Here is a 26,402-nt window from a genome sequence, read left to right as displayed (position 1 = left end):
GAAAGTCAGTGAAGGAATTCGGATGCTGAAGTATACACTGTGAGTCGGAGAGCTGGAGCTGTCGCAGAAAATGCTTCGTCACACATAGTGCTAAAAATATGTTTATCTTACATGTTACTTATAAAAGTAAGTAAATAATATCAATAACAATCAATCATAAATAAAGCTGCAAGCAGTGATACAGGGCTAAGCCCCTGCAGCAGCTGCAAAAGCAGTGCAGAGCAGGAAGAGCAAAAACAGCAGAAAATGAACATGCATGAAAAAACTGCCGGTTCAGAAGTACAGGTGAAAATTAACTCAAAATGAACAGAAGTTCAGATGAGAATGAACACAGAATGAACAAAAACATACTTACAGTATTTCTAATCCAAGAGAAAGAAAGATTAGTACAACACTTGAATAATAAAGGAATCGAAATGACACAATATTCTTAAACCCACTATCTCTGGATCAGATGCCTGTCACTTATCTCGTTGCACCACTGGGAAGACATGTTTTCAATGGCGCTTTTGGTATACTGCATGGTACAGTACGGCTCAGTAAAGCGCCACTAAACCTGTGGCGCTTTACCACTGCATGGTACGGTACGGTACCGCTCGCTTTAAATGGTACCACCTCTGTTGAGGTTCCAAGCGTACCGTACTGATACTAAAATGTGACGTGAAAACACTGCAGATCACTGATTGGTCAGACAGAATCGTCACTACCAGCATCATTGTATTTGCAAAGGTATCAAACCCGCTAGATTTAAATAGCCAGTAACAGCCACCACTGTAGCACCTGTTTTTAAATTACTTGCTTGAAGAAAAAAAAGAAAAAAACTTCCCAAAACGAAATGGCTGAATCGTGGTCAGTGGACGAAGTGCAGACGTTCCTCTCGTTGGTTGCCAAGGAGCGGATAAACTATAACGATCAGTCTATAATCCCACCCACTTTGAAGCGGTACTAACTGCAGTGAAAAAGCAAACCGAGCTAAAGCGAACCGTGCCGTGCCGCAGCCGAGTCGTACCACACAGTGGAAAAGAGAGCGAGCCGAACCGTGCCGCACCGAACCGTACTGAGCCGGGCCATGCAGTAGAAAAGTGCCACAAGATGCCAATGTTCCATAATTCAAGTGAGAATCAACTCAAAATGAATAATTTTATATGCGCCACATGTCTTATTTATTGAGTTCCTTCTCAGATAGACCCCATGTCTCGAACTGAAGTATCTTTGCACCACTTCTGGCCACAGTACCTATTGCGGTCTGGGCATGTGCCACACAGGATTCGAACCCACGACCTGAATGGCACATGGTTTAGCAGCTTGCGCCACCCAGTTGATGCTGACTTAGCAAACTACCGAGGAGAGGCTTCAGTGTAAGAATTAGCACACAAAAGCATGTTAACCAGATTAGCATCCTAAGCTATCTTAATGCTAATGTAGCTTTTGGTTAATCTGATAGCTGAAGAGCCACAATGCATTCGTAAAGTGTAGCATTTAATATCATGATATTATATTGTAATTAATGGCAATGTTGTATGAATGAGATGTATGAAATGTGTTATATGTTGGCCACACATTTTTCATTTTTCCTTGTTTGTCATGGCCCCCGAGCATAAGCTTTAGATAGCTTCTTTGGGGACCAGTTCACATGAATGATCTGTGTTATTTGTTTTATTTCAAGTGCATATGAGTGTTTATGTGAATAAAATATGTATTCTCTCTCTCTCAAAAAATGTCCTTTTTTTGTTCTATTATAGCGCCAACAAGTGATGCAGTTCCACCGCTTTTTTTTAATGTGTTCTCAGAGTGAGCCCAGACATGTGTGTGTCAAATTTGGTGAAAATATCTCATTTTGTTTTAGAGTTATAGACATTTATATGAATGTTTTTTAAGCGACCAGTAGGTGGCGCTGCACCAAAACGCTGCATGTCGCCTCAGGTCATGCTTGTGATGACATGTACCAAGTTTTGTCTGAATACGATAAAGCGTTGCGGACATGCAAACTTAAGTCTGTTTTCGCAAGCACTACGTAAAATTAGTTTGCGCTGTATTCGAGAATGGCTTGACAAATCAACTTGAATTCCATAACTTTTTGTCGGCATGGTCTGAAGATGATCTGGTTCAATTTTCGTGAAACCCGTTGAAGGAGGAGTTAGAAAAAGTAGGTTTTTCTGAGAATTCAAAATTACGTGATAGATACAATCAAATCGGCTTTAGCCAAGGAATCAGAGGAAACAAGGAAACATTTTTGTTTCTAGCCTTTACGGGTTATTAGCATAAACATGAGTGAAACTTTGGACAGTTGGTGGCGCTAGAGGGATTGTCTATTGGCCATATAAATATATTATCTAAAGCAAGGCTTCTCAACCCCGGTCCTCTAAGGCCACTGTCCTGCAGAGTTTAGGTCCAACTTTGATCAAACTCACCTGCCTGTAGCTTTCCAGTAATCCTGAAAGGCTTAATTAGCTGGCTCAGGTGTGTTTGATTTAGGGTTAGAGCTAAACTCTGCAGGTCAGTGGCCCTCGACGACCAGGGTTGAGAATGCCTGGTCAAAAGGCTCAATTAAACTGTTCCATTTATTTAAACTACTTTTATTGACTACTTTTTCCTGTCTATTTCTTTAACTTCCACAGTTATTCCATCTTTTCTTTAACTGTGGTTTTGGGGCGTCAGACCCAGAGAGGCTTCAACCCCAATGAAGTGTTTAGAAGTGTGAGGACAATCATCAAACATCCCAGTTACAACTATCTTACGAAAGACAATGATATCGCTCTGCTCAAACTGAGCTCTCCCGTCACCTTCACTGGCTACATCAGACCCGTGTGTCTAGCGGCCGATCACAGTGTGTTTAACAACGGCACACACAGCTGGATCACTGGATGGGGAGACATTAGTGAAGGAGGTGAGAAATCATTCCTGTTTCACTTCTTAAGTTACATTAAACTTAACATGAAACACCTTTCACAATCCCATTCATAACAGGATTCTCATGTCTTTCCTACAGTGTCCCTCCCGTCCCCTGATGTTCTTCAGGAAGTGGAGGTTCCTATAATTGGTAATAGACAGTGCAACTGTCTCTATGGAGTTAGAAATATAACAGAAAACATGATCTGTGCTGGTCTACTGGAGGGAGGCAAGGACTCATGTCAGGTACACAAACCCTGTTCAGCTCACTTAGTGTCACTAAACTTGTGTTTACAAGGTAAATAATTTGTGCTTCAAATTAAAAATAAATAATTAGGCTTTCTGAAATTGCCTCATGTCCAGTTTTTTGAGCCACTTTGCTATCAGTAACTGTAATGATTACCTATGAAATTATACTATAAATATGATACCTACCTGTATAAATATCTAAAACCGCCAGTAGGTGGTGACAAGTTTTAATGAGTGTCATTGAGCCCTTTTAAGGAAAGTCTGTTCACTCAGTGGCCATATTTGAAATGCTTCCAGGCAGCTATTTCAGACATTCAGACCAAATTCAAATCCCCAAAAACTGCTTGCCACACTCGCATTCAAATGAAATATTTAAAATCAGCAGCTAAATCTGACATGAACTGCACTACAAGTTGTTTGTCATTTCTCAAATAGTGTTAAAAAGCTTATATTTCAGGCTGGACCAGACAATGCATAGGCTATGTCCAAACTTAAACGGGACCTATTATGCCCCTTTTTACAAGATAGTAAAAGTCTCATGTGTCCCCAGAATGTTGTCTGTGAAATTTCATTCCTCTGTGAAGTTACCATCTTGTAAATGCATTTTTGAGTGGGATGCTGTTTTCGTGCATGCATCTTTAAATGCAAATGAGCTTCTGCTCCCCGCCCCCTTTCCAGAAAGGGCGGAGCCTACTGCTTGTGCCTCAGATACTCAATGAACGCATGAAGTTTTTCTGAAGACCCAAAGCTCATGACCATAGGTGAGAGTAGGAACGTATTGACCGGTAAATCGAGAGCTTCGCCTTGCGGCTCAGCTCTTTCTTCACCATGACAGACCGGTACATCGACCGCATTACTGCAGAAGCTGCACCGATCCGTCTGTCAATCCGTCAATCTCCCGTTCCATCCCTCCCTCACTCGTGAACAAGACCCCAAAATACTTGAACTCCTCCACTTGAGGCAGGAACTCTCCACCATAGGGGTGTCCATGGTTAACCGATTAACCGATTAACCGTTAAAAATTGCGTAACCGAGTGAAACATTTTGCTCGGTTAAGTGGCGTCAATGGCGTGCATTGAATTTAGTTGTAATACATTTTTGCACCACCAGAGACCACCCGAGCGCTCTCAGACATTTGTAATGTCCACAAGAAGTCATGACCAGTTTTCTAATATGAAGCGGGCAAAGAAAAGCACAGCGTGGGAGCACTTTAAAATCGAGAATGACGGGGCAAAATGCAAGTATTGCAATGCAGTGCTTAGATATACTTCAAGTACAACCTCATTGTTGTACCATCTCAACAGCCAACACCCGCGAACGCAAAAGTCAGTGACCTACTTTAACTGCTCTGTCCTTACCACTGCGTTTTATTTCTATAAATTAATTTCGTTTTTAAATGTGGTCCAACCAGTTATTAAAGGTGTTAAAAATGAACTACCCCTTTCTCGTGTGTCTGTATCTCGGGGTTGCGGCGCGCACACTATGGTGCTGCAACCCGACCACACTAAATGCGTCTCTATAGCACGCAGTGAGTTTATTGTGTAATGTATACGCGAAAATTAGTTTTTCCGTGCATAGGATACGGATGGGTTGGTTAGGGTAGGTTTAGTAGTGGTGTGGGGTGCGTGTATTACACGCAATGAAGTGCGTATCAAATGCATGCGAAAACTGCGTATCATATGCACGTAAAAACTCATTTTCGCGTATAAATTGCACGATAAACACACTGCGTGCGCTATAGAGACGCATTTACGGGTTAACCGAGTATTAACCGCTAAGGGCCTCGGTTAACGGTTAATGAAAAACTTGAAAACGTGCAGCCCTACTTCACCAACCTGAAGTAGGCAAGCCACCTTTTTCCGACTGAGGGCCGTCACATTGCATGGAAACTGCAAATGACTTGTTCTGAGACTATAGAGTATTTGTGTACACTTACTACTGACACATATCAAGCGTTTCTCTGTCAACTGCATCATCTAAAGGCAGTGATGGACAAGTTCCAGAACCACCGTGAATGATGTAATCGAGTCGGTCTCCTTACACTCTCAAAACACTTAAATATTTGTATGAATGTGCATATTGTTATTCCAACCCTAGCCTCCAGACGTGTCGTGTTTACCTGTAGTTTATCCATGTTGTGGCGTTCAAGTTCAACTTTTAAAAGCAAGTCTCTAATTTTTTCGCTTCACTGACATGTGTCAAGCGTCTTAACTGAAAAAACGCATGCTGTGTGAACCTAAATCAGTTGTCTGGCATGATTAATTGACAACGGATGTCATGGGCCCAAAAAAAACAAACCTAAATAAATATTTAAAAATATATTGCAAAAAGAAGACTTATCTCAGAGGCCAAAATGTAAGTGAAGTCTGAAGATTTTCAAGTTGTTGTTGTTGTTTTTTGTGTGTGAAATTAACAGCCCTCTGCCATATTTTAATGTTTTTGAAAGAAGTCAATTCTGCTCACTCATCAATTTAATGCATCCTTGCTGAATGAAAGTATTAATTTCTTTAAATAAATCTCACTGACCCCAAACTCTTGACCAGTGAATGTCTCTTTCTACAATGATTGCATTGATTTGTATTTTCAGGGGGATTCAGGAGGTCCGATGGTGAGCAGGCAGAGCTCTGTATGGGTCCAGTCCGGTGTCGTTAGCTTTGGGATTGGCTGTGCTCGACCTGAATATCCCGGTGTTTACACCAGAGTATCCCGCTATCAGGAATGGATCACATCCTTCATGTGCAGCGATCCTCCAGGTTTTGTGCAGTTTACCTCTGCTGGAAACGATTCTGACAACAGACACACCTGTGCTGGTCCTCTTACTACTTCTCGTCCTCCTTCCTCAACAACAGTTAACGAAACTAAAATTCCATCTTCTGCAACATCTCTTACACAACACTCTTTGCTTCCATTTTATCTATTGCTTATGGCAATACCTGTCTTATTTTATATCTAAAGATACACCACTAAAGATAAACTCAAAAGTTTGGGGCCAGTAAGTTTTTTTTAAAAAATATTATTCTTTTAAATTAAGGTTGTTTTTTTCTGGCAAGAATGCATCCAATGCTTTTCAATTGTCTTCAATGCTTTTCTATTCATCAAAAATGGCTGCTGAAAATTCAGCTTCCCATCACAAGAATAAATTAAATTAAAAAAAATATTACAATAGAAAGCAGTTATTTTAAATTGTACTAATATTTCACAATATTACTGTCTATTTTTATCAAATAAATGCAGCCTTGATGCCCAGAAGAGACTTTTTTCAAAAACATGTTAAAATCATATCGACCCCAAACTTTTGAATGGTAGTGTATGTACAAAAATAGAAAACAAAGCGATGCTAACATAAGTGAGGGTTGTGCTCAATGACAGTCAATTACCCTAAACTAAAGAGTTTTGATCTTACAATATTTTGTTGTATTCTTGATTAATCTTACACAATGTTAATTATTCCTTGGCTTAATCAACTTCTGTATACTGGGTTATATTTTGTTATCTTTTATTGCTATAAATATAAATATGCATGCTATATGCAGATGGATGTTGTTTTACAAATCACAAAATTATATTTGGTTTACTGGGTTTTGATGTAGTATATAATTTGTCACAATCAGTTTTGTATTCTGTTGATGTTGTTCCACATATGACGTCACATATCAATGTCATTTCAGTAGATTAAGTGTTGTTCTGTTTGACTGACTTCTGGATGGGCTGATATACTTTTGTTGCATTGTGGCACAAAATTATCTTTCTCTTTAGTCTGTATCCTTTCATTGGGTGAAAATATTAAATACAATTTGTAATACACTTTTTAGAAATAATAATTTCATTGTGGTTATGGTGGTATACTGCCTATAACAGGCATTATTTCTTTTTTTGTAAAGTGAATGTATCGTTATACAATAATTGGCTAAATAAATTGGAAGTCTTTAGAAAATGCAAGGAAAGATTCCTGGGTTTCTTTACTGTGGGACAATCATTCATTTCCTTCCTCAACACAACTTTAAAGCGGTGGTTGAGTATGATTTCACTTTTCTAACTTTAGTGTAATGTTGCTGTTTGAGGATAAACAACATCTGCAAAGTTACAACCAAAGTTCAAAGCAAAGGAAGATATTTGCTTTTAAGGAAATCGTTTTTTAAGGACTACAACAAACGGCTGGTTGGGACCAGAGGCTCTGGTATGAACTACACGACATTCCTCCCGGGTTAGTGACATCACCAACCCTAAAATATACATAAACTCCGCCCCCGGGAACACGCAGTCCATGTTGAGAAGAGGAAGAGTTGTTTGTGAGTAGGGCTGTGTTGAAAAAATCGATTCACCAATTCTGAATCGATTTTCATATTAATTTCTAAAGATCGATCCGTAACTCAGAGGATCGATTTAATAACAGGCCTACATTTTCCCCATAAAAAAACACTGAGACACGGCGACCGGCGGCGCTGCTAATGCGGTTTCTCTGAATCCACTTGTTGACCAGAAAGGAGGAAAGGGCCGTTCACAAATTCGTTTTCCAGGCGCCTCTGTTCATGGTTGCATAGCATTGGCAGACGCAACGGGAAAGCACGCGCTTGTGGAGAGGAGAAAGCGGTGCAAACTGCGCTCTCCATGATGACGAGGAAGTATCATCAAAAAATGTATTGATTTCTAGCCCTTGCATTAGCTTTACTACTAGATATATTCATTTAGATGAGAAATAAAAAGCCGCCCTGTACAGCTATGATCAGCTATGTACGGAAAGGCCGCTGGTTTTTGTCACATTTCATTTATTTGTTTATTTTAAAGGGGCAGTGTTCATTGATTAACAGTAAAATAACTGTAAATGAGCCAGAGTTAGCTCAACAGGCTAATTTTCATCTGTTGTCCCTGGCCAGTTGTTTTAAAGGCAACCTAAAATCTGAATATAAAAAACATAAAATGACTTTTTACTAGGGGTGTAACGGTACATGTATTCGTACCGGACCGTTTCGGTACAGGAATTTCGGTACGGTGCACATGTGCACCGAATGCAATCATTCACGTAAATTAGGCTAGTTTTGTGTGCGGAACATACATCAATTCCGAGTTTCCACACGAACATATTAAGTGTCGGAAGTCTCCGCGTTGCACTGATTAAATCTGATTAATTGTTTTTGTAATTCAAATACATGTAAAATATTACCATAACATCTGTCTTCCTGTGTGCGGAAATTTGTTTATGTTGCTGTGACAACGAAACACGTGCACACGCACCTGTGTTAAGAGCGCTTGTAGCTCCGTGCGCGCTGATGCGCTCATCTGTAGACATTTCCGAATGCCTTTCTGTTAAAAGCAGGCTTTCCACACAAACAAACGTACACGTGTCATTAGTATGAGAAAAAAAATTGGACTTTAACTCTCGGGTCGGGCTCGGACATAAATATTGCATAAATAAAGATCACCACATACACGGCACACTCGCTTTAGCCCAGCCTCTAGCTAGCTAGCATCACGGCCAATATTTGTTTGAGAGTATTTTATTTCTTCTTTTTTTATTTTATATCTTTTTTATTTATTAGCCTAACGTTATATTTTATTAAAAAGTGTGTTTAAAAAAGTGTAAACAAATTGTTAAAAAAAAGTTTATAGTAAACAACCAGCAGTTTAATGTTTTGCATTTCTTTCCCTTACTGTACCGAAAATGAACCGAACCGTGACTTTAAAACCGAGGTATGTACCGAACCGTGATTTTTGCGTACCGTTACACCCCTACTTTTTACAGTCCACAAGTAATAACAACATAGAAAGGTAATAATAAAACAAATACAACACACCACACTAACAAGCAATGTCAGCACACAATATAGGCTAAAACATAATGAGAGATTTCAAAGTCTGACACAAGACAAACTGCTAACAAGCAACAATTCTCAGTAGACAGTCAGTAGTCTAATGTGCACATATCCGATTATCAATTAGCCAGTTCTTAAGCTGACCAGTAAAAGAACGATAAGTGTCTTTTTCTCTTATCATCCTTGGCAATAGATTCCACTGTTTAGTTGCAGTTATAGAGAACGCTGACTGACTAAAGGCACTTTTTCGAGTGGGAATGATACAGTCCCCTCTTGTGATACCTCTAGTAACATGAGTGCCTGCTCTCTGCATTACAAATCTCTTCAGTGGCGGTCCTATGCAATTGCAATATCTTATAGACTAGACAAAGATTACTGTAAGTGATCAAATTTTCCCAGCTCAGAAGTCTATGAGTGTTTAAGATTTGACAAGTGTGAAAATTATTAGGTTTCTGAACTAAAACTTTAAGAGTACGTTTATAAAGACTTTCAAGTGACCTCATTGTAGACTTGTTAGCTTGTGCCCAGCTTGTCAAACAATATGTAAAATGCGGGATAATCATGGCATTCATATATGTAGCTGCCCGGCTCAATAAGGTTTCGACTCTTCGACTGATGATTCCCACACTTTATTTCAAGGTCCGTCGTCACAGATAAAAGCACCGTCAAACGCCATAAGACGCTTTACATCATCATGACACGTTGAGAATCAACGTAAGAGCTTGTACAAAAGAAAACAAAACACCAAAATTAATAAACATACACAAAACCCGAATGAGTTAGATTAATGACTTAAAACATACCAAAACATCATACAAAGCAACAACCAACAAGTAAGTTTGACACAAAGAAAAAATCAAAACAAAATCATACAGATAACAGGAAGTCTAACCATACCTTGTTCTCCATTTAAACCAGGAGCTAAATCCTTTAAGACTCCTTGCAAAACCGTGGACACCATGCCATCATGACATGCATGTCTGAGTCTCGTTCCATACTGAAATGTTTGGATATGCGCATTATATCCGCTCACGCGAGTGAGCGCCAAAATAAAAGACCTCCGTTACCAAAACACAAATGAAAATAAAAAAATAAAGCAAACAATATAACAAAGTCATTAACACTCCCACCAAATTATGAGTGCAAATCTCACACCAAATGTACAAGCACGAATAATTTCCCCTTTTTTGTTTTTTTTTTTCACCTTTTTTTTTTTTTTTACAATATAACCTCAAACAACATTAAAAATTCTAAACCATGAGTTCAGAAAAAATTTAAATGATACTCTTTGGACCTTTCAAATCTCAATACAAAACTTTCAAATACAAAAACACTAATGTCCCTCCATTAATAAAATTAGTTTCTGCACTGGTCTTTCAATTATGGACGGTTTGTTAATACGCTCGCCCTTTGCATTAAGCTTCGGGTCCCCCAGAAGAATCTGGGCTCTTCTCACAAGCCCATCGTCACTAGAAATGACTTCCTTTACTCTGCCAAGCCTCCATTCGTTCCTAGGCATTCCTTCTTCTTTGACAATAACAAGATCATCAACTTGAAGATTTCTCTTAGACACGTTCCACTTCTGTCGGGCGGTTATATTTGCAAGATATTCTGTGCGCCAGCGACTCCAAAATTGCTCCGCCAAATACTGCACATGTCTCCATCTTTTCCGTGCAAATACATTCTCTCTGACGAAATTTCCTGGTGGAGGCAAAGCAGTCGTTGACTTTAACGTCAGCAGATGATTTGGAGTGATAGGCGCTAGACTTTGAGGATCAGTCAGACAATCAACAGTAAGCGGTCTACTATTCACAATGGCCATCGCTTCATACAAAAAAGCCCGCAAAGAAGAATCATTTAACCTTCCTGGATGAAGTGCAAGAGTGGCGTTTAGTACAGATCTTACTGTTCTAATTTGACGTTCCCACACGCCACCGGCATGACTTGCATGTGGTGCATTGAAGGTGAATTCGCACTGCTTCTCTGATAAGAAGGTTTTCACTCTTTCCACATCCATTTCCTTAAGTGCATTTTTCAATTCGTTTTTTGCTCCCACAAAGTTACTTCCTTGATCGGACCTTATCTGCTGCACAGTACCCCTTATGGCAATAAAACAACGCAAAGCGTTGATGAAAGAATCTGCCGTCATATCAGTAAGCATCTCAATGTGTATAGCACGGGAACTGAAACAAGTAAAAAGAAGACCATACCGTTTATGGATACTTCTGTTCTGCTTGATAGAGAATGGGCCAAAGCAGTCCATACCAGTAAATGTAAATGGAGGTGATGGAACCACTCTCTCCATGGGAAAGTCAGCCATTCTCTGTTCTTCAACAGGTCGCCTGTGCTTTCTGCAAACAATACAGCTCCTAATACAGGATGTCACAATTCTGTTAATTCCTGGTATCCAAAATCCATTAGATCTTATCTCATTCACAGTGAATCCTTTCCCTTGGTGCGCAACTTTGTTGTGAAAGTGAGTGACAATCATTTCTGTGATCCGATGACTTCTTGGAATTACTATGGGATGTTTCACAGAGTCTGGAAAGGTTGAATGGCAAAGTCTACCTCCCACCCGCATCACACCATCTTCATCCATGAAAGGGTCGAGAGAGTACAATGTACTGCGAGACGAGACACCTTTTCCACTCTTGATCTCTCTCAGATCATCTTCGTAGGAACTGTCTTGCAGACATTTTATTACATGAAGTTCTGCCCTTTGTCGCTCAGACACAGTACTGAGATAGTTAGATTTGTCTTTATTAGCTCTCCTTAAAAGACGAGCCACCGCTCTGATTGCTTTCGACCAGGAAGAAAACTTTAAAAGAAGATCTATCAAGCTCGGATTTTTTGTGCAATTAGTCTTCAAAGTATAACATAGTTTTACCTCTGGATCTCCAAGCAGAAGTTCAGGAACATGTTCTTCTAATGCAGATGTTTCTTTGTCCCACAAGAACTTAGGGCCGGTGAACCAGTTTGAGGTGAGTAACTCCTTCGCGGTCAAACCCCTTGATGCATGATCAGCAGGGTTCTCCTCCGTTGGAACATACCTCCACTGCTGGGGAGTTGTACTGAGATGTATTCGTTGTACGCGATTAGCGACGAAAGTATGAAATCTGCGTGCTTCATTACTTATGTATCCCAGTACTACTTTGGAGTCTGTCCAAAACGTCTCCTCAAAAACAGCATAGTCTAATTCTCTCTTGAGCACACTGCTTGCTTTGACGGAAATAACGGCAGCCGTTAACTCTAATCTGGGGATTGTTGTAATTTTAAGAGGTGCAACTCTTGATTTTGCCATCACCAGTGCGCAACGAATGTCTCCTTCCTCATTTTTGAGTCTCAAATATGAACATTGACCATATCCATGGGCACTAGCGTCAGAGAAGTGATGCAATTTAACTCGAACAGCTTTTCCAAAACCAGATGGTGCATATGTTCGCGGTACATCTATTCTCTGCAGATGGTTTAACTCTTGTCTCCATCGCTCCCACCTTAGATTAAGTTCATCTGAAAGAAGGTCATCCCATCCGCTGCCACGCTTACACACATCCTGCAGTATTCCTTTTCCACTCAACAGCACAGGTGCAATCAGTCCCAAAGGATCATAAACGGAAGCAACAGTAGACAAGATGCCACGTCGAGTAACAGGTTGATCTTTCAACTGAACTTTGAACTTGAAACAGTCCGATTCTCTTTCCCACTGTATCCCAAGAGTTCTTTCCAAGGGTAGCTCATCAAATGAAAGGTCACAATTTTTCATGTCAGGACTCTTCTCTGAAGTGGGAATGCCTTCCAGCACTATTTTGCTATTTGACACAAATTTGTGGAGCCGTAGACCACCTATAGCACAGAGCTTTCGTGCCTCATCTGCAACTTTAATAGCTTCTTCAGCATTTTCTACACTGATCACTCCGTCATCCACATAGAAATTTCTTATCACAAACTGTGAACCTAGTGGATACAGTTCGCTGTTTTCCGTTGCAAGATGTTTCAAGCCATAATTTGCACACCCGGAGGATGAAATTGCACCAAAGAGATGAACTTTCATGCGGAATTCACTCACGGGGTGGCTAAGATTGCCATCCTTCCACCATAGGAAGCGCAGAAAGTCTCGATCAGATTCGTTGACATGAAACTGATGGTACATTTTCTCTACATCACACATGAGTGCGATGGGGTGTTGACGAAATCGAATTAAGATTCCATTTAAACTGTTTATCAAATCAGGACCTTGAAGTAAGTGATCGTTTAAGGAGTAACCTGCATATCTTGCAGAGCAATCGAAGACCACACGCAATTTATCTGCCTTCTTCGGATGGAAAACACCGTGATGAGGTAAGTACCATATCTCTCCTTCCTTGCCATTGTGATATACCTCCTCAGCGTCTCCTCTCTGCAAGATTTCACTCATGAATTCATTGTACCGTTTCTTATACAACTCATCCTTCGTCATTTTTCTCTTGAGATGGTCGAGTCTGACCATAACACATTTTTTATTGCTTGGCAAGTTGGGTCTCAGTTTAAAAGGAAGCGGCATTTGATAATGGCCATGAACATTCCTCCGTATACCTTCCTTTAACTTCTCAAGAAAAAGAACATCATCCTGGGAAATCTTTGCGCTCTCTTCTTCAGTATCTTTAAAATCACTCTCAAGGACACGAATGACATCACCTGGTGTGATGGAAGGAAGCTCCTTGACCGCAATGCGGTGACACAATCTACTGACTCCAGGCAGAGCAGAGTATGGTGAAGAACAACCCACTATACTCCATCCTAAGTCCGTCCGAATAGCGTAGGGTTCATCATCTCCTCCTGCTATTACTTCTCTGGGTGTCATTGACCTTGAACAATTGTAGCCTATTAAAAGAGCAACATCACAGTCCTGCAATGGGGGTATCTTATCCACAATGACTGTAAGATGATTCCAGTTTTTAGCGACTTCACAAGTAGGAATGTGACTACGATTAACCGGTATGCAGTCTTTGGTGTAAGTAGGTGGTAATTAATATAATCACCAGACTTGTATGCTCTCACTTGAAGTCCTGGTACTCTTTCACTCTGCAGAATAGTGTCTTTTCCCAGCATGGTGGTAAGCTTCAGTTTAACTGGAAACGTCGTTGCCTGTAGAGCATCAGTCACTCCTTTGTCAATAAACGTAGTATCACTCTGTGAATCCAACAGCGCATACACCAGTTTCTCACAACTTGGATTTTGCTTCACAGATACCCAGACAGGTACAATCATTGAAGTATACGCATTTCGCTCTTCCCCATTTACACTCAAGGCCACTGCATTCATCGTCCTATCAGGATCGTTTTGAGTCGGAACAGCAGAAGATAAAGTCCTTACCATTTTCACAAAATTGTCATCATGTAGACTAGTTGGATGCTTCCTTTTGCAGGCATTACAAGTGAGACGATAACGACACTCTCTTGCATTGTGACCAGACTTCAAACATCCATAGCAAAGCCTCTTCTCTTGGATAAACTTTCGTCGCTCTTCTAATGGTTTGCTGAGAAAACTGAAACAGCTGTCAAGTTGGTGGTTGTCTCTCTGGCAAAGTATACACAGAATTTTATTCGCTGGTTTGGCCGCCTTTCGACTCTCGACGTTCGTCTGAGTGGTGAAAACTCTTACTCTGTTTCTCGTGGTCTCTTTCAGATTGGCCTTTCCAGTGACAGGTTCTGCAACATGAAGAGCATAAAACGAGGTAACTGGGTTGCAAGCAACCTCTGCTTCAGTAGACACAAAGGCAGCAAATTCTTTAAAAGTGGGATACTCGTGATTTTCAGAAAGAGATCGGGTGACTTGACGATTCCATCTGCCAATTGCCCAATCAGGTAATTTCAGCACAAGTTTCTGATTTTCTTGGTAATCATTTAAAATGTGAAGACCTTTGACATGTGGCATGGCACTTTGGCATGCATTTAAGAAGTCAGAGAAAGTTTGAAGACCAATGGCATCCTTTGGGTGAATTTTAAGCCAGCTTGCCAGCCTTTCTCTGAACGCTTTTTGTATCACAAATGGTTGGCCATAACGATTGTTCAGTCTGCCCCACGCATCTTGATAGGCTTCATCATCGGTTCTGAAGAAAGTTCCTTCTAAAGCTTTTCTAGCAGGACCACTCACATATTTCTTGAGATAAAACATCTTATCAGCAGGAGAAAGAGTTTTCTTGTCAATAAGCGCTGCAAAGGTTTGCTTAAACTCAATGAAATGAATGGGGTCACCATCAAAAACAGGAGGCTCTGGCACTGGCAGCTTGCTCATGGTCAGGCCATCTTGGAATGCTTGAACAAGAAGAGTAGCGTCAGTCGCTGATGCTTTAACTCTCTCCCTTTTAAATTTATGATGCACCCTTTGAAACGTTTCTTGCCTTTTCACATTTATTTGAGAGAAATCGGAATCGGATTCGCTTGCGCTACTACATTCTTGGGACAAATTAGTCTTTTCTTTATCAATCTCTTGATTGTAGACTTCTAGTTTAGCTTGAGCTGCTTTCAGATGTCTTTGTGCTTGAATTTGCTCTAGTTCCTTCAACTCGACGTCAACAGCCCTTTTATGTTGTTCTTCCAACTGCTTTATCTTTTCCCTTTGCTCTGATTCTTCTAATAGAACGTTGTATGCAGCTTGCTTAGCTGCCACTTCTGCTGCGGCGTCTACACGTTTGGCTTCTAAACTTGATACAACAGAGTGATGACTGGAGTGATTACTAGCTTTCCGACTAACTCGTGAGGCGGTTGAACCAAAGATTGAATGGGCATATTGATGGTCTAATAAGGTACGAAGACGGCTTCTCTCCCTTTCCCCATCAAAATCATCTAAACCCGTTATTCTTTCATAAATGATTTTAGTGATGTCGGCTGTAACTGCTTCACAAGCGTCCATTTTTCTCCTCATTTCAATAGTAGGTGATTCACGCTCTCTAACGTCATTGTACGCACTCAAAACTTTGTTTTTGGCCTCTTCCAAAGTGTCAACCAGAATAGCTAGCTGAGTCACTAGCGCATCTGATTTAAGGTGCTCACGTGCACTACGAGCTTCTATTTTCCATTGATTATATAAAGATACAACCTTTTTCTCCTTTTTTTGCAGCCCTTCCTGCTGATACGCTAACATTTTTTCAGTAGGAACAGGCGTGCGCTTTGAACGACGTGCACTCTCACTTTGGGCTCCTGCATGATGGCTATCAGCTTCCCTCTCTGCCCCTTTTGCCCCTGCATCTGATTCTAACATTTTTCTTATATGTGTGCAGTTCACCAATTACATAACATTATTTACATTTAACATTTCTCTTAAACGTGAGGCTCATTCAATGCACTTTAGTCCATCAGTAGGTGATTTACACGCAACAATGTCCATCAACCTTTTAAATCATGTAAAATGAATGAGAAAAGATGTCTTTGGAATTAATTTCATTTCTTTGCCTTTGGTACTCACTGCGATCCACCGAACAATTTGAAACTGCTCACTTCTGTTTAGTTCATTAATCAGTCCAACTGCTTCCCGTAGATTTGTCGAGCCGTCCGCTGGAACTTCACTTGAAACTTAATCCATGCAATCACCTAGTCCACAACGCGTGCGCCGATATCAAAGTTCCTCCTTCAACCACGGCGTTCCTTGAGGCAACACAGCGGTGTGGTGATGATGGCAAGCTCTTACTGTAGCTGCCCGGCTCAATAAGGTTTCGACTCTTCGACTGATGATTCCCACACTTTATTTCAAGGTCCGTCGTCACAGATAAAAGCACCGTCAAACGCCATAAGACGCTTTACATCATCATGACACGTTGAGAATCAACGTAAGAGCTTGTACAAAAGAAAACAAAACACCAAAATTAATAAACATACACAAAACCCGAATGAGTTAGATTAATGACTTAAAACATACCAAAACATCATACAAAGCAACAACCAACAAGTAAGTTTGACACAAAGAAAAAATCAAAACAAAATCATACAGATAACAGGAAGTCTAACCATACCTTGTTCTCCATTTAAACCAGGAGCTAAATCCTTTAAGACTCCTTGCAAAACCGTGGACACCATGCCATCATGACATGCATGTCTGAGTCTCGTTCCATACTGAAATGTTTGGATATGCGCATTATATCCGCTCACGCGAGTGAGCGCCAAAATAAAAGACCTCCGTTACCAAAACACAAATGAAAATAAAAAAATAAAGCAAACAATATGACAAAGTCATTAACAATATATATCATAGCAGTTTCAAAGGTGAATGAATCCCTAACAAATCTAAAATTACTTAAATTAAATCTAACTCGTTTACACATACTTTTGACATGAGTTCAAACAGAGATTCGAATCAATCCAAATACCCAGATACTTGTATTCAGTCACAACTTGCAAATTTTGACCTGTTGAGATGCATTGAAGTGCTTCTCACTGAATTTGCACGCGCATAAAACGCGACATGTGAACGGCCCCTAAAGTGGTATCGTGTGCGGTTGTATCTAATTTAAAAGGTCTTTTAAATATGAACGCAGTTTTGGATTAAATAAAAGGACAGTCAAGTCAAATAAAACACGTTTTATCTCCTGTTTAGTTGGTCACACTACATTAAGATACCATTCATTAACATTACTTAATGCCTTATCTAACATCAACACATTGAGTGAACAATATATTTTTACAACATTAATGTATGTTTGTGCATGTTATTTAATACAAACACTTGATTGTTCATGAACAGTTAAAACTTTTGATTTTAAAAATATAAGATCGAATAATGATAATCGATTCAAGATCTTGAGAATCGGAATCGAATCGATTCTTGAAATTTGAATCGATACCCAGCCCTATTTGTGAGTCTGCTCAAGCTGTCTTTTCACATACAATATAACACAAATGCAATATCATGTCACTCTGTATAGGCATCTTACAACAGTTCCCACACGAGCGATTTATAGATTATCATGACAGAATATGCTAATTGAAGATAGTTAACTCCACATCAGCAACATAAATTCATCAACTAGCTAACCATTCGGAAACGTCCTGTTGCTTCTACATGTTGTTAGCCTGGGAAAACCCAGACCACTCTCAGTTGTAACCGAGTTAGGGTCTGGCCAAGCTCCATAGACAATTCATTTCCACAGGGGCGTCACCAACGGACGTCGCTCAAATGGCTCTGGGCGCAATTGGATAGATCTAAAACCAATCAGAACGACGGAGAAACATCTGAGACTCTCAGCAATTCTCTGTTTGTGTTTTTCAGGAAGATGTAGCAATGGCTTCTGACGACTTTTGCCGTTTTTGTAAATGACAATTTTAAATCGCTTGAAACAGACGCGATCGCTGATTCGAACGAGTGATGTTCCACGGCGGCATCCATCTTTGTAATGTACAAAATCTGCGTCACCGTCGCTGCTCTGTCGTCATCGTGTAAAGCCCGCCCCAACGTTTCTGATTTCGACGGATTGGAAATGGGTTTTTCAATGGCCTCTTTGCCAGACCCACTTGCAGAGCAAATCTAAATTTGCCGGAAGTGGTCTGGGTTTTCCCAGGCTAACATGTTGTCACTTCTTCTTGAGTCTCTCCATCTTTGTACGACTCCAATTCAAACATAAAAGGCAGAACAGTTTCTGACATTTTAGTGTGTCTGCGTGAGGTAATCCTAGCTGCTAACACACACACACACACAAACACACACAAGCTCTTGAAGCTCCGCCCTCTGTGCAGCTCATTTGCATTTAAAGGGACACACATAAAACGACACAATTTTGCTCACCCTCAAAAAGGGACAGTTTTAACAAGCTGTAAAAAATTCTGTGGGATATTTTGAGCTAGAACTTCACATACACACTCTGGGGACATCAGATACTTATTTTACATCTTATGTAAATGGGCATTATACCACCCCTTTAAACTATAACTGATGCAGTTAAAACCAATGCTGGGGGTAACGCATTACATTAAGTATTGCAAGTATATCTAAGAAATTCATAATAATAACGCAAGATGCCCTGTTGAAATTTGTAAGATGATTTAATTTAAACTGCAACAGTAACGCATAAATTAAAATTGTGACAAATGTGTAGGGGGAGGACGGAGGAGAATTTATACATGCGTCAGGTTTCTCTACAAGAAAGACTTCCGAATGAAGCACGAGCATCCTCGCTCATAACTCACCTGGGGCCTCATTTATAAAACTGTGCGTAGGATCCTTACTAAAAGTGTACGTGCGCCCAAAAGGCAAAAATGGCGTGCGCAAAAAAATATTCAGACTTATAAAACCGTGCGTACGCCAGAACCTGCGCAGGATTCACTTTATAAATCCCAGTCAGCGGAAGATTGTGCGCACGTGCGTCTCCTCCCCGAAATAACCATATATGAGCTTACAACGCTTAGTTTTACTATGCATATCCTCATCTGCATATCGTTTGCATATGATTATTCATTCACGTGATATGTTTAACGATACAAGACATTAGGAAAATATGAAATACGGATGTGCCATCACATTACATTACATTCCACTGGCCAAATAGTATTTTTAATTGATTTATATTTGTAATGGAAACAGATCGACCTTGTTGTGCATTATATTTGCACAATCTGCTGTTATCATGATAAGCAATTATCTCTGTAGTTAAAACATTAAAACACGGCATGCCAAAGGAAAAGTGTTCAAAAGCATTGCATCCACAACAAATATTTATAGGCTATTTATTGAATATATATAGATTTTTACTTTTCAGTAAATGTCATGTAGTTTAAGTGTTTAACTCCATTAATGAGAATGGCATATTTAATCTAAATGTTTATATCAGAAGTAAAACATAGTTTAAATCATTATTTTATTTAAACTGTTATTGTGAACACGCACTGTATGATTAGGACTCATAATAAAGATTTGCAGTTTTACTTCATCTGCCGTTAGATATGCGTCAGTTTCACTAAACGGCCCAACGCGCTCGCTTGCTCGGACATTTAAGATGTGGATATTTGCTTCAAGTGATAGGCTTCATGAGTGAAATTATATTTGTATTATATTTCTGTATATGTATACATTTATTTAGATTTTCTGTCTAAAAGTGACCAAAAAATACATTAAACTCCGGCTCACCATCAGTGTCGCCAAACTGCTCCGTCTCCAAAACGTTCGTACGCATGGGTCAGAGTTTGCGTGCAGGTGCGCACATTTTCCCGTCAAGTTTGTTTTTATAAATCACAACTTATGCGTCGGAAGTGGCGTACGCCTCTTTCAGGGCCGGTTTTGTTCGTACGCAACGGTTATAAATGAGGCCCCTGGAGACCAGGCTCGCGGGCGGAGGGCGGAGCTACTCCGGATTTCTCGGACCTACATATGTGCATTTTAAGGTGTTTGAAGGCCAAAAAACTGGAATACAATAGAAGCAAATAATGAATAAAAAAAAAGGTTATTTGTATTATGTACAAACTTTTGTTTCGTCATGTTTTCATAGCCTACCTCAATAGCGTTTTGGTGTGCTCAGATGTGCGCGCGCTGCAGTTGCTAGGAAACATGCACAGTCGCGCGCGGGCATGGATGTATGTCGCGCAGGTATGTTTATTTTAATACAACCACAAGTAGATTAAGTGTTCATAAACCGCATAACGGCCAAAAAGGCCTAAGTGCCACAAAGTAACAGACTATGTCTTATCCGAGGGACATTCTTAAACGCTTAACGTTCCTTTCATAGGCGTCGATTTCGGGGGGGACGCGTACCCACCAGATTTCGTCATGAGTCATTTTGTACCCACCACTTTTTAGGGTTGCTAGTAGGGCTGTAACGATACACCAAACCCACGATTCGGTTCGTATCACGATTTTTTTGGGGATTTAAAAATAAAATAAAAATAAATTCGGTGCTGATGCAGTGGTGACCCGTTCATGTAACGCGTCTTTGCATTGACTTAACATTGAAATCACTCGCGCCTGACGCGGTATTCGCGTCCGGTGTGAACGCACCATAAGGGTGGCGCTGCCAATAAAGCACCTAAAAGCTGCCACAAAGAACTGGCAAAAGTAATCTGAATATGTCAAATATAGCAAGGAGACATTTTTATTAAAGAAGTGATAGCCAAACATCTTAAAAGTCAGGAGTTTATCAGATGCTGACTCAAGAGGCTCAACCAGACCCTCCAGGACTATAGTCCCATGAAGGGCTGGCCGGGTATCGTTCAAATATTTTCGATACCGATACATTGACTTCGATACCGGTTCCTTAACGACACTTTTTTCAATACCAATTTTATGAAATCCGCTTTAACAAGATCACCTAAAAAAACGGGTTTTATTTTTTCAGTTTGTTACTCTCATTTTTTGAGTCTGTAAAAAAGCACCAGTGCTAAAGATTTCTATATGTATCCTAATCATTTAATATATAAGCTCAAGTGCATTTGTTCGATTTTTCTCCTAATTACTTGCAAATGTATTTATTTCTGTTAAAAACAAGGGAATAAAATAATTAATGGTGCTTGCCTATAGGCAAAGCAACATTAGTGTTATCTTGCATACTTATTAATGGTGCTTGCTTTAGCAAGGCATCATTATTGTTATCCGTCATACTTATTATTAATGGTGCTTGCCTATAGGCAAAGCAACATTAGTGTTATCTCACATACTTATTAATGGTGCTTGCCTATAGGCAAAGCAACATTAGTGTTATTGCTCATACTTATTATTATTCTTTTTTTTATTCCGCCGCTTTTTTGACGCGCTACTCCTCCCGCAGTTTTTGTCACAGACCCCTGAATGAGGTGTCAAAACGTGCGGCCTATTCGGGAATGGTGTGCTATGACTTTTATAAGCGATCGGGGGTGCGGTGGTCGCCCCAGGGGCGAAAAAGTCGACGAAAAAACGCATAGACTTAACATTACGTCAAACTTTGACGAGTCATAGCTCAGATTTGTGATTTCGTAGAAATGTGAAATTTACCACATTTGGAGAGGCTGGCAGGCTCTGTAAGAACATACCTCACAATGGGGTAAAAGTTGCACCCCTGGGGGGCAGGAGCGGCCCAAACTTTTCCTATTGACTTAACATGGTGTAGGACGTCCCATGAAATGGAGAGAGAGAGAGAGTAAGCGATTTTGTATTGAACATAACTCTGGATCACAGTGTCATAGAGACAAGGGGGCGGGCTCATTTTACTCAGACGACCAATCAGTCTCTCCGGATCATTGTGAAGCTATCAGGCCACGCCCCTAGCAACCATTTAGAGCACCTTAGCAACAAGTTCCATAGACTTCCATTGAAAGAGATCAAATGGATATCTCTGGATAGAAGAGTCATAGAAACATGAGGGTGGTCTCGTTTGACTCGGGGCAGCAAACAGCCAATCATGAATCACATCAACACTTCCTAGCCCCTCCCTAGCAACCATTGTCGAGCACCTTAGCAACCAAAATTCACAGACTCATAGCTCAGAGCAAGGATGTCGCAGAAACGTGTAATTTGGCACATTTAAAGAGACTGGCAGGCTCTGTAAGAACATACCACACAATGGGGTAAAAGTTGCACCCCTGGGGGGCAGGAAGGGCCCAAAGTTGCCCCAATAAAGTACTATGGTGTAGGACAGCCCATGAAATGGGCTGTCCTACACCATAGTAAGCGATATTCTACTGAACATAACTCTGGATCACATTTGAAGAGGCTGGTAGGCTCTGTAAGAACATACCACACAATGGGGTAAAAGTTACACCCCTGGGGGGCAGGAGGGGCCCAAAGTTGCCCCAATAAAGTACTATGGTGTAGGACAGCCCATGAAATGGGCTGTCCTACACCATAGAAACCGCATTTGTATTGAACATAACTCTGGATCACATTTGAAGAGGCTGTTAGGCTCTGTAACAACATACCACACAATGGGGTAAAAGTTGCACCCCTGGGGGGCAGGACCGGCCCAAAGTTGCCCCATTCACGTACTATGGTGTAGGACAGCCCATGAAATGGGCTGTCCTACACCATAGAAACCGCATTTGTATTGAACATAACTCTGGATCACAGTGTCATAGAGACAAGGGGGCGGGCTCATTTTACTCAAACGACCAATCAGTCTCTCAGGATCATTGTGAAGCTTTCAAGCCACGCCCTAGCAACAATTTAGAACTCCTTAGCAACAAGCTCCATAGACTTCCATTGAAAGACATCAAAGGGATATCTCAGGATAGAAGTGTCATAGAAACATGAGGGTGGGCTCGTTTGACTCGGGGCAGCAAACAGCCAATCCCCAATCACCTCAACACATCCTAGCCCCTCCCTAGCAACCATTCTCGAGCACCTTAGCAACCAAAATCCAAAGAGGGATATATTCCATTCTGAATGTCACAGAGACGTGGGAGTTGGTTTATATCATTCATACTGACAAGCAGCCTTTGGAGTTTCATGATTGGCAGCTGCCAAGCCACTCCCTAGCAACAAAAGAGAGTACCCTAGCAACCATTTTGCAAGACCTATATCTCTGCATCAAAACATCGTATAGAGATGGGGGTTGGTTTATACATTCACACTGACTTTGGAGCTTCATGATTGGCAGCTGCCAAGCCACTCCCTAGCAACCAAACAGATTACCCTAGCAACCGTTTTGCAAGGCGTATATCTCTGCATCAGAACATCGTATAGAGATGGGGGTTGGCTCTTTTGACTCATGCTAGCAAACAGGACTTGCTACATGCTACACATGCTAGCAGTGAATAGCTACATGCTAATTTTGATTAGCTAAGTGCTAAATCATGCCAAGAAAATGCTACAAACACCATAGTAACCATCTGTGACAACTACCAACCACCTAGTAACAACATAGCAACTACCCAGAATACCCTAGCAACTGCGTAGCAACGCCCTAGCAACCACAAAAATACCCTGGCAACTGCCTAGCAACGCCCTAGTAACCACCCAGAACACCCTAGCAACTGCCTAGCAACCGCCTAGCGACCACCCAGAACACCCTAGCAACCGCCTAGCAACCGCCTAGCAACCACCCAGAACACCCTAGCAACCGCCTAGCAACCACCTAGCAACCACCCAGAACACCCTAGCAACCACCTAGCAACCACCTAGCAACTGCTTAGCAACCATCCAGAACACCCTAGCAACTGCTTAGCAACCATCCAGAACACCCTAGCAACCGCCTAGCAACCACCTAGAACACCCTAGCAACCGCCTAGCAACCACCCAATACACCCTAGCAACCACCCAGAACACCTTAGCATCTTCATAGCAAACTCCAAGAACACCCTAGCAACCGGGTCGTGTTTTTTGCCACTGCAAGCACCATTCACATTTTCTTCTGGAAATGTACGTTCTAGTTCTTCTTCTTCTTCTTCCACTTTTTTTTCGTCTCGCTACTCCTCCCGCAGTTTTTGTCACAGACCCATGAATGAGGTGTCAAAACGTGCGTCCTATTTGGGAATGGTGTGCTATGACTTTTATAAGCGATCGGGCGTACGATGTTCGCCCGCCGGGCGAAATAGCAGCGAAAAAAAACGCATAGACTTACATTGAAAAAAACGTAAAACGCCTCATAGCTCAGAGCGAGGATTTCGTAGAAATGTGAAATTTACGACATTTGAAGAGGCTGGCAGGCTCTTTAAGAATATACCTCACAATGGGGTAAAAGTTGCACCCCTAGGGGGCAGGAGCGGCCCAAAGTTTTCCCATTCATTGTCTATGGCATAGGACGGCCCATGAAATGGGCCGTCCTACACCATAGTAAGCGATTTTGTATTGAACATAACTCTGGATCACAGTGTCATAGAGACAAGGGGGCGGGCTCATTTTACTCAGACGACCAATCAGTCTCTCAGGATCGTTGTGAAGCTATCAGGCCACGCCCCTAGCAACCATTTAGAGCACCTTAGCAACAAGTTCCATAGACTTCAATTGAAAGAGATCAAATGGATATCTCTGGATAGAAGAGTCATAGAAACATGAGGGTGGTCTCGTTTGACTCGGGGCAGCAAACAGCCAATCATGAATCACATCAACACTTCCTAGCCCCTCCCTAGCAACCATTGTCGAGCACCTTAGCAACCAAAATTCACAGACTCATAGCTCAGAGCAAGGATGTCGCAGAAACGTGTAATTTGGCACATTTAAAGAGACTGGCAGGCTCTGTAAGAACATACCACACAATGGGGTAAAAGTTGCACCCCTGGGGGGCAGGAGGGGCCCAAAGTTGCCCCAATGAAGTACTATGGTGTAGGACAGCCCATGAAATGGGCTGTCCTACACCATAGTAAGCGATATTCTATTGAACATAACTCTGGATCACATTTCAAGAGGCTGGTAGGCTCTGTAACAACATACCACACAATAGGGTAAAAGTTGCACCCCTGTGGGGCAGGACCGGCCCAAAGTTGCCCCATTCAGGTACTATGGTGTAGGACAGCCCATGAAATGGGCTGTCCTACACCATAGAAACCGCATTTGTATTGAACATAACTCTGGATCACAGTGTCATAGAGACAAGGGGGCGGGCTCATTTTATTCAGACGACCAATCAGTCTCTCAGGATCACTGTGAAGCTATCAAGCCACGCCCTAGCAACCATTTAGAGCACCTTAGCAACAAAATCCATAGACTTCCATTGAAAGACATCAAATGGATATCTCTGGATAGAAGTGTCATAGAAACATGAGGGTTGGCTCGTTTGACTCGGGGCAGAAAATAGCCAATCCCGAATCACCTCAACACTTCCTAGCCCCTCCCTAGCAACCATTGTCGAGTACCTTAGCAACCAAAATCCAGACAGGGATATCTTCCATTCTGAATGTCACAGAGGCATGGGAGTTGGTTTATATCATTCATACTGACAAGCAGCCTTTGGAGTTTCATGATTGGCAGCTGCCAAGCCACTCCCTAGCAACAAAACAGAGTACCCTAGCAACCATTTTGCAAGACCTATATCTCTGCATTAAAACATCGTATAGAGTTGGGGGTTGGTTTATACATTCACACTGACTTTGGAGCTTCATGATTGGCAGCTGCCAAGCCACTCCCTAGCAACCAAACAGATTACCCCAGCAACCGTTTTGCAAGGCGTATATCTCTGCATCAGAACATCGTATAGAGATGGGGGTTGGCTCTTTTGACTCATGCTAGCAAACAGGACTTGCTACATGCTACACATGCTAGCAGTGAATAGCTACATGCTAATTTTGATTAGCTAAGTGCTAAATCATGCCAAGAAAATGCTACAAACACCATAGTAACCATCTGTGACAACTACCAACCACCTAGTAACACCATAGCAACTACCCAGAATACCCTAGCAACTGTCTAGCAACGCCCTAGCGACCACAAAAAATACCCTAGCAACTGCCAAGCAATGCCCTAGCAACCACCCAGAACACCCTAGCAACTGCCTAGCAACACCCTAGCAACCACCCAGAACACCCTAGCAACCGCTTAGCAACCGCCTAGCAACCACCCAGAACACCCTAGCAACCGCCTAGCAACCACCCA

The 26,402-nt window shown here is 41.3% G+C and overlaps 1 protein-coding gene across 1 annotated transcript in view; it reads left to right on the top strand.

Annotated features, from left to right (window-relative positions):
• The window catches only part of LOC306989203 (uncharacterized protein), a 45,698-nt gene extending 38,623 nt beyond the window's left edge, over nt 1-7,075 (top strand). Inside the window, exons 22-24 of the mRNA XM_079594646.1 lie at nt 2,619-2,887; nt 2,990-3,135; nt 5,726-7,075. Coding sequence (XP_079450772.1) covers nt 2,619-2,887; nt 2,990-3,135; nt 5,726-6,091 — 781 coding nt within the window. The 3' untranslated portion in view covers nt 6,092-7,075. The remainder of the gene's footprint in view (nt 1-2,618; nt 2,888-2,989; nt 3,136-5,725) is intronic.
• The last annotated feature ends 19,327 nt before the right edge of the window (nt 7,076-26,402 follow it).

This window comes from Phoxinus phoxinus, assembly GCF_949152265.1.
Source record: "Phoxinus phoxinus genome assembly, chromosome: 21".
In the NCBI taxonomy this organism is placed as follows: domain Eukaryota; kingdom Metazoa; phylum Chordata; class Actinopteri; order Cypriniformes; family Leuciscidae; genus Phoxinus; species Phoxinus phoxinus.
This window is presented reverse-complemented; position numbering and strand designations above follow the sequence as displayed.